The 9,508-nt window shown below is 35.0% G+C and overlaps 1 protein-coding gene and 1 long non-coding RNA gene across 4 annotated transcripts in view; one reads left to right on the top strand and one right to left on the bottom strand.

Moving 5' to 3' along the window:
- Positions 1-9,508, top strand: part of LOC137297643 (trafficking kinesin-binding protein 1-like) — a 95,069-nt gene that overhangs the window by 22,007 nt on the left and 63,554 nt on the right. The window contains exon 1 of one of the 2 annotated variants that reach the window (XM_067829536.1): positions 6,623-6,746. The exons of the other annotated variant lie outside the window; for it this stretch is intronic. Coding sequence (XP_067685637.1) covers positions 6,672-6,746 — 75 coding nt within the window. The 5' untranslated portion in view covers positions 6,623-6,671. Of the gene's footprint in view, positions 1-6,622; positions 6,747-9,508 lie in introns of those variants that run through there. 2 annotated transcript variants of the gene reach the window in all.
- LOC137297644 (uncharacterized) overlaps positions 1-9,508 on the bottom strand; it is a 69,088-nt gene that overhangs the window by 43,007 nt on the left and 16,573 nt on the right. Inside the window, exons 2-4 of one of the 2 annotated variants that reach the window (XR_010957694.1) lie at positions 6,600-6,723; positions 2,242-2,367; positions 131-156 (exon numbers count right to left, since the gene is read on the bottom strand). This is a non-coding gene — a long non-coding RNA (uncharacterized lncRNA). Of the gene's footprint in view, positions 1-130; positions 157-2,241; positions 2,368-6,599; positions 6,724-9,508 lie in introns of those variants that run through there. The other variant, XR_010957693.1, reaches the window with a different exon arrangement.

The raw sequence follows: 9,508 nt of genomic DNA, 5'->3' as shown, positions 1-9,508 counted from the left end.
AATATGTGTTAAACTTAAGGGACTTGTACGTGTCCTTGCATAAGGGATGACATCTTGATTTTCTGCTGTTACCATGGTAACAATGGCAACAATATGGGTACCTTCACAAATTACTCTTTTTCGGATTTGGGGCTAGATTAGGACCACCTCTTCTTCCTGTAGGCCATTAACAATCAAGAGACTCACTGAGTCACTGTTGATTCTCATTAACGATTCATGTTGTAACCAGAGGGAACAGTATGCTGTTCATAACATTGATCACAATGATAATTGTCACTTTTTTTTAGAAATCCTCACTTTAAGAAATTTGTATTAACTTACCATAACAAAAGTCCTTGACTTACAAGATTTATGCAAGGCTGATAAAGCATCCAGTATGATTTGTACAAAATTAGTAATAAATTTTGAATTTTATATGCATAATATAAGGAAATAAAATGAATAGCAATTCAAACATGTTATGATGGCCAGGAGGATCCCCACCAGACAATACGTGCCAGAGTGCACATGCAGCACACATTCCAGACACTTCCCTTGCACCATGTGGCCGGGTGTCATTGAATAAGAAAGGGCAGGTTTATCGATCATTGTCAGCTGGCAAATTCTATTGATAGATCACACAAATGTGGGTGGTGGTATTGGTGGATAGAGTTATCTCCCTTTGGCTGCAAGGTGTTGATAGCTTGGTAAGAAATGTGATAGGTGATGTACTTACATGTATGTGCGTGGTGAGGCAAGAGGTGACATGGTTTCAGCACTCAGAGATGGTGGATTTGTTTACTGGATAGAAGAGTAATGGTGGTAGAGAAAACACCTCATCTTCATAATCTAAGCAAGGTTGGTGTGAAACAGGTGTTTAAATTGGGGAAACGAGGTTTGAAGGTTATGGGAATATTTTTTGCCCTTTTGTAATTATCATTACCTTAGCCTTATGGGGAGACTGATAACTCATTATTGGCGAAAGACTTGTGTTTTCCAGGGTTAGATTTATCCATCATGTCCTTGGTGAAGGAGGATGATGCATCTGGAAATGATAAATCTTGATGCTGACATTCAGATTATTTTTATCATTAGTCGGCCCATTTTCAACCTAATATAGTCTCACTGCTTTATCTGTGGGCCCAAGCTACTTGATTTTCTTAGAACATTTACAGTTTTAGGATATTTTGTTTCAAATGTTTTTGGGTATTTTCAAATTTATTATAGTTTTAATGACGAGATAATTCTTTCCAACTTACAGGTCTGCATCACCAGTGATTCTGTTAGAGCATTTATAGATCGGAAATAATCTTTTTAAGACATTCATTTTGTCTTTTTTCAAATTCTCAATAACCAGGTGGAATGTTTTCTGTGTGGGTACCATTGTATTCTGGTATATTTTGAAAAAGAAAATGATTTTTAAAACATGATTTTTTACATTAAAGTATATACATTTATATGACTACTCATGTTAATGTTATCAGCTGATTACATGTTAATGATATTTCAAGTAATATTAAATTAATCCACAGTTAATAAACCCGGTTCATTTTAGCTTGCATAGTACCCAGTCGTATAGAAAATAGTTTTGTGTCTAATGGAATGCAAAGTATCTAAGATATTGAGATATTGGTAATTAGGTTCTCGTTTTCCTTAACACAGCTCTCTGATAGGATTGTACAGTTTCGGAGTTACCATAGATAATTGGAGTTTGGTTATCCAAATTTGAAAATATCTAACTTTAAATATAAATATTTGGCAAGCTACATCATAGAAGGTGATGACAAAGTCTAGGTAAACTTGATGATAACTAGATATACTATAAGTAGTAGTTTGTACCTAAGTGAGAGGATTACTGGAGAATGTTTTACTTAAACATGTTAAATATTGTGAGATTGGTTTCCAAATTTCTGTTCTGTCTTCCAGAGAATATTAGTTATCAGATACTAGATACTGAAGCACAGTGATATGCATTCAGTGCCTTGATGCTGTGTTTGTTACGAAATGCCCATATGTTATTAACAAGACTTGATGCACATTGCAACCACCATGTTTATTTTGGCATATGTTCTAACACAACTGGCACCTCCATTGTACTTGTCAATACATGTAATACCTTTCAACATGGGGTATAGACATCTCAAGTTGTAGTGGAATCTGATTCTGTCTTTGTTTATTGGTTGTTTAAGATAAATTGTTGATTTCACCCAGTTCATGCTAATCAGCTAAGGCATGGCAATTAAATGGGTATAATTGACTCACCTTTGTAATGTGTAGTTTTGTTCCCTCTTGATAGATGTTCACACTGAACACACTAAAGGTGATATTGACAACCCCAGGGCAGTATTAATATCCTGTCAGCCATCTGTCACTCAAATCATTGGTCATCTGGAAATGTACATTCTCCATTTTCATGTCATAGAAATAATTGTAACTCTTCTCTAAATATAATATTTTTGTACACATTTAACACATGCAAAGCATTTACACATGAAGACATTTATCGAGAAATGTTCAGCAAAGTCACCAAATTTCTAAATTGCCCAAAGGGCAATGTTGACAAGTAGAGTATGACATACCTCGATCTACTACATTATCTGAATAATCTCAGATGTCAGGACTTGACTTTGGTGGACCAGTGAATTATTGCTCTATTTGACCTCAAATGGCTCTTGTTGTTTTGGAGTACACAGCTGAGTTCAGCATGAAGAAGGAAACACTGCTTTAAGTTGAGTTATGTAAATACCTCTGTGTCAAGGACTGTGTGGATATTGAGGCAAAAGTGACAGTGTTTTGTTGTCACTATTGTGTTTAGAGGTCCATGTGTAAAACTTCCATATGAAGATGGTGATATTGCTGAGATATGAGACTGAAGAAATGTGATTCTATGTTTGAGGATTATGGTGGATGTACACTGCTGGTTTTCTCACATGGAAAAATATTTTCAATTGATTTTGGCCAGGAAGTCGTTTGTTGCCCCTCAGTTTGCGAGTGATCGTCAACACAGTCTGGCTGTGATATTATGGAATATGTGGTTGTTATATTATGGAATATGTGAATATATTACACAATATGTGACTGGAAAAGAGGACACATTTAGGTATAATTTGTGAATACTTTTGGACTTCCCTTCTACATCAGAGATGACATTTTTTAAGGTAGGAGAAGCTGTGATGTATTTAGTATTAGATAGATGTGTTCTTATAGTAGGGCTTCGGCAATGATTTTGTTATACTTACAACACTCTTTGTTATTTCATCCTATTGTGCAGATTTCTTTTTAGTCTAGTATGTATGGTGGAAAAAGTTAAATATGAGTTTATATAGTTGGTGTCTAATGACTTATTTTTACAAGAATGGATATGCTCTAATTCTTTTTATGAGGTCCCTTATGCTTGACTTCTCAAAGTACTGTGAAACCAGCCTAGATAAAGTACATTTGATTCAATTCTGAGAAGGCTCTTTATACAAGTCTTGGGTTTGCTGGCATGAAATGTTTAAAGTGAAATTTTACCTTTCAATTTTCTGATCAATCAACATGGTTTATTGAACATGTATAAGCAAATAAGAAGTCAATTTATATTATCTTGTGAATTTATTATTGTGTTCTTTTTTTCACTTTACCAAATTTGACAATAATAGTTACTTGTGTGAATCATGTTGATTTGAAGGTGAGGTTATACTGGCATCAAGGCTGAAGAGATTTTTAGAAAGTCCTCATGATCAGCTGTTGTTTACAACACATGTATAAGGAAATGACATTATGTAACATGAATTATAAAGTCAGTAGACCTGACTGGTCTTTTGGTATAAACACGCATACCTTGTACATGTAGTTAGTGTTTATAATTAAACAAATGTTGTTTTCTCCACTGAATCTCCCAATACGTTCTGGGTCAAAATTGGCCCCCAGCAACTGATCTGCTTGTCATGAGAGGCAACTTGATGGTTAAAGGTGGTGACTTGAATGGTATTGTACTTTGTTTAGTAAAGACTTGATTTATGCCATTGTCATGTTGCTGAAGCAACTGTATTTATGTCATCATTACAACTGTGCATGAATAGTATGACCAGAAATTATTAAGAATTTAAAGATTGTAAATTTTTATATTTTTTTTCTCTCATTGCTCACTTATTAAATGTGAATATTAGCAGAGCTTAACTCCAGATACAAAGACAAGTGAACAGTAAATATTTTGTCAAGTCACCATGGGCATCAATGCAGGCTTCAGGGTGGCGGGGCATACTACTGAAAGTCGTGGTCCATGCTGTCCCAATAAGGGATCACCTTTTCTTTCATTTCAGCAGTATTTGTTAGATTTTTCTTATTTACACTTTCCTTCATAAGTCCCCAAACATTGTCTATTAGATTTAGGTCATGGCTATGGCTTGGCCAGTCTAATAGTGTCATATTTTTGGTCCGAAACCCGACCTGTAATGTTTTGAAGGATGTTTTGGGTTGTTGTCCTGCTTGAAAATCCACAAATGTCTGTAGAATGAGTGAGCAGACGGAAGTAAATGTCCCTCAAGAATCATAATCTGTGTACCGCTCACTGTTCATATTCCCTTCAAATGTACAGATGGGTGTTGCCCCTAACACAGATATGTCACGCCACATGTTAGATTTCTGACTGTACTTTGGGCACTTATACAAAGGTTTTTCAGTTTGTTTGATCCAGAATTTCAGTGTATCAGCATTAGGAAACAGCCACACAAAACTTTCATCTGAGAAAATCACATTGTCCCAATTAAAATTTCTATGCTGTAAGCACCAATTCAATCTTCTGTTGTTCAGATTTCATCATCAATGATGGAATGAATTCCTCAACTTTTCTGCCAACCCTTTGCATGAAGCTCAGTTCTGATTGTCTCCTTACAGACAGCCACAGTTCTTCTATCAGTCATACCGATCCTTAAGTTATTGTAAACTTCTTCGTTTATTTTTAGAAGAAAGACTGCCAAGCCGCTGCCTGTCACTGACAGTCAATTTTCTGGGCCAACCTGCACCTCCCTGGTGCTGTCAATGTCATATACATTTGCAATATTTTTTTTACAGTTTTTTTTGGATAATTCTCTTTGTACTCCGTACCTCTTGAAAAGTATAACAAAATTCAATTTTCCATGCCTTACTGATTTACAGTACTTCTTTTAGCAATTCTAATTATCAGATTGTCAAAAATATTATTGATCTGATAATCTTGGCATCATTATTCAATTAATGTGGAGACCTGTGAAAAAATTTAAATCTCAGAATTTTATCATGTTTATTCATCATGGGATAAGAGTTGTTCAACAAACGATCATAGATTCAACTTGTTATTATTGGTTTGTATAACAAGGGGGTAAGCACAGTAGCTGGAACAGTGCACGTGGAGTATACGATGAGCGTTAACTAAGACCAGCCCTACTTGTTCACAGTGTTGCATTTAATGCGCATACCCACTGTATTACGAAGAAATATAATGATTTGAATCTATGAGTGTTTGTTGAAACTTTTATCCTGAGTTGAATACAATGTAAACATTGAGTTGGCAATGTTATATTATCATGATTATGAGGATTCGTGGAGAACCGACTATAATAATACCTTATGATCAATTATCTTAACAAGTTCTGCTCAATAATCTTCAACTGTGTTGGATCTGACCAGTGTCTTCACGTGAGAGTCTGTATATGCTACTTCTCCTCTTTGTCAGTGTGACATGCATGATATTGCATCATACAGCACAGTACAATTGGCACTTAACTTGTTAATGTTGTGTCACTCATGGTAGTGAAAAGCATACACGTGTTCAGAGAGTTTACAATGCGTGGGAGTCTCACCTGTAGCTGCTTGGCTCAGCAATTGTTGCCATTTCTTCACAATATATGGCATTATGTGAATAAGAGCTCAATAGCCTCAGAATAGATTAATTCAGAACATGTACTGATAATGCATTGTGATGGGCTGAATGTCCTTTGAGTAGATCATTATGTTTTGGAATGTTCTGTAGTCTTCCGATCTTTGAAATGCATTTAGTAAAGCATAAGCACATAAGAAAGCAGTGGTCTTGACTACAGACCTATAAACAGTATTGTAGATGTGCTCAGCAACTGTTCAGTTTATGTCACAGATTATCTTAAGGGTTGAATATGTTGAAAATTAATTATTTGATGTGACTGTGCATATAAAGTATTTTTAATAACAGTTATATTTGTGAGTTATGCTAATAGTTTACCTGTTAATACTTTTTTGGATTATACTTTTCAGGAAGTATGGAGAACAGAAGATGGAGCATAACTATAGTATAAACCCTTCTGTTCAAGTACGATACTAAGACTTTACAACATTAGGTTACCAACTCATATATTGTTATAGTGGTAAAGGCAAATTGCTTTCATCTTTGCAATTTCAAGTTTTAAAGTAGAACACAAAGTCCTTAAATTAACAGCTGTACTAAAGTCATTCAAGACACTTTTTAATTTTCCTTTCCTAATTTAACTCAACAAGAGGTGCAGAGTTTCCTTGTCAGACTGAGAGACGTGTCTAACTGTGCTGGTGTCTCATGTGTAATTGACACTCGACCTACTGAAATGTACATGCAGAGTGAAGAAGGTCAGCTTGATTCAGACAGAGCTTACCTGTCAAGGTGAAGACTAGCTTGAACAGATGGAGATTGTTTTGTCTTGTCCGATGTTCACCTGGCAGGCTTGATGATACAATGCTTTGATGCAGATAATGAGGGCGGGATAATGTTTTTGTCTGCTGATGAGAAAAAAGATGAGAAGGTAAAGATAGAGTTTGGTGTTTTGTAGGTTGTCTTGATTGTCTGTCATAGCTTGTTTGAATGGTTTGTCATCTCCCTAAGGGTTGTAATAAGAACTATGCATGTTGTGGTAAATAGTGCAAGAAACAAGTCACATCTAGAATATCTAGGATTATGTACATCTTTTTGTGGCATTTGGGCCATGTAGCTATTTATACGCTAGTTGTCATGGTAATAGGGAAGGTTAAAGCATGCATGTTATGAAGATAATTATCATGTGTTTATTTTTTGCACTGCAGTCTGTATATTCTGCTAAGCAATATTTTGTTAGTAATCTGAAGATAATTTTCTGGTTCAGCCTTTCTAGTGGTTGTTGTTATGACCACCTTCCAACACTGATGGTGATACACAATCAATCAATCTTTTAGCTTGACCATCCAACTGGGTTAGCTGCCCTTAGGCCAGCAAAGATCACTGTAGGCCTATGTTCTTTTCTTCAGTGCCAAGATTTTACACACATGAGGTCTATTTGTTTGCTGTTAAGGTTCTTAGAAATGATCTTCAGTAACAAATGCTTGTTGTAAGAGGAGGATCATTGAATTGGTTGAGACATGGCGTCGTATCCCGGCTGCATAGGTTCATATTCATGCTGTTGATCACTAAATTGTCTGGTCCAGACTCAGTTCAAATTTACAGACAGCTACCATATACATGATATAGCTGAAATACTACTGAATATGATGTTCAGCAACAAACCAACAAATCTTTTAGTTTTAGCATTTTGATAAATTACAGATACTTTACAGATTACAGCACTATACTGAGAAAAGGTAGTTCCAAATATGACACATTACATTGTTTTTATTGTTCAAACAACAAAGATGTAAAGTCAGTGAAATTGCGAGAAGCTGAAACTGTGTTTCATCATCTGAAAATGTATACATCTGGCCGTCATGGTCTTCAGTACAACATGATGTACATCTTCATATTATTTTGATGTCAGAATTTTTATATGTTGGTTAGTACTGTTGTTAACAACGTAAAATGACAATCAGATAGACCTGTCTAGCTATCCAAAGATTTGTTTTTTAAAAAATGAGGTCATGTTGCACATGTAGTGAGAGCTACTTTTGATCATGTTAAGAGCTCTCCACATTGACACAATGTTCGCTTCTTCTGTAGCCTATTTACCTAACATGTCTGACAAGAATAGATAGGGATTTCAAGATGAGTTGGGTCTCTGTCAACAAATATTTACTCAAACATTGTATTCATGGTAAATCTGGTTGTTTCATTGAGTAAAACTATCTACAACTTTGTTCTTTTTAAACAGGGAACATGTTTTTATGTTGAAGAGATTATCAATTACTTTTTTCCATACAGATATTAGTGCAAAAAATCATATCATATGATAGAGCTTGAACAGTATATATTTTGTGATATTTAAGAAAGGGATATTCATCTAGTAACATCCATGTATGAGTGTAATAACATTACTATTGTTATCACTGTTCATTCATAGATTGTGTGAACTTGTGAAGTCTTAACACAACTTGGCTTATATGCGTTAAACATTTCAAATTTTGTCAAGACTAGTAGTCTTCAAGCACAATCAATGCTCTAAACACTCATAATAAATGTGTATGGTGCACTCTGCCATGAATATTGCGGGAATATTTCTAAAAGCAGCTTAAAACTGATGATACTGACTCATTTCAATAATTTTATTAAAACTAGTCCACTGAGCTGTTGAAGAAAATTTGGCAGTTGCCATGGTTGACAGTGTAAGGAATGAGTCAGCTGTGTTTAAATGGATCATGAACATTCTGCTTTGAATGCTGTGATAAAGTTGTCTTCAGCAACCCATGCTTGCCATAAAAGATAACTATGCTTGTCATAAGAGGCACCAAGTGGGATCGGTTAGTCAGGCTTTAGAGCTCCAGATAAGGTGCCTATTTGCGCAAATTAATCAATAGGAAAGTTGAAATACGTGAGAAAAATAAATGCCAGCGTATGAAAAAGTACTAAATATTTATGTTTACTCTCAAAATAACAATATGTATTTACCCAATACATCAAAATCATGTTGGATATTGTATCAATTCAAGCCTATCGTATGTAGAATTTTTCCATCTCTAAATATTTGCGGTTAAAAGCTTATTAACACAAGTAAAATGTGCAACATATACAGAATCCCAGTATCAGCCCATCTATTAAGAGTGACCAATCAAACAGTTGTTTTCCTTTCGTAAACTCATCAATAATGGTGAGCAGAAAGCTTCAACATGCTCAAAATATAATATGTACTGTTTAGGCTTACAACAGAAAAACACTTCTTTAGAAGACTACTAGATGTACTAATAAACAAGTATTGTGTTTCACAATCAAATCAATCAACTGCGGGTGATATTTTTCTTGAACTAAAATGTAACATCAGCTATTCAGAGTGTGAAAGAGAAACAACACAATGAGAAGTTTTTTGAGAAGTATCAGCTATCAGCTTTTATTTAGCATTGTTGGGAGGATTTTGCTTATTTTATGATTGAATAAAAAATGTTGCACCTGTTATACTAATTTGAAATGAATACCCGGATTTTAAGAACATGGTTGGTATTTAAAAAGTATAAATACCCACTTGAAAATAGAAATGCCCTCTTAGTTTCATATGTATGCTTCACATAGTCAAAAACTTATCTGGAGCTCTTGACTTGTTGACTTGGTTGACACATGTCAGCAGCTCCTGATTGTGCAGATCGATGCTGGTGTTGTTGATCGCTGGATTGA

This window comes from Haliotis asinina, chromosome 10 (genome assembly GCF_037392515.1).
Source record: "Haliotis asinina isolate JCU_RB_2024 chromosome 10, JCU_Hal_asi_v2, whole genome shotgun sequence".
Taxonomy (NCBI): domain Eukaryota; kingdom Metazoa; phylum Mollusca; class Gastropoda; order Lepetellida; family Haliotidae; genus Haliotis; species Haliotis asinina.
This window is presented reverse-complemented; position numbering and strand designations above follow the sequence as displayed.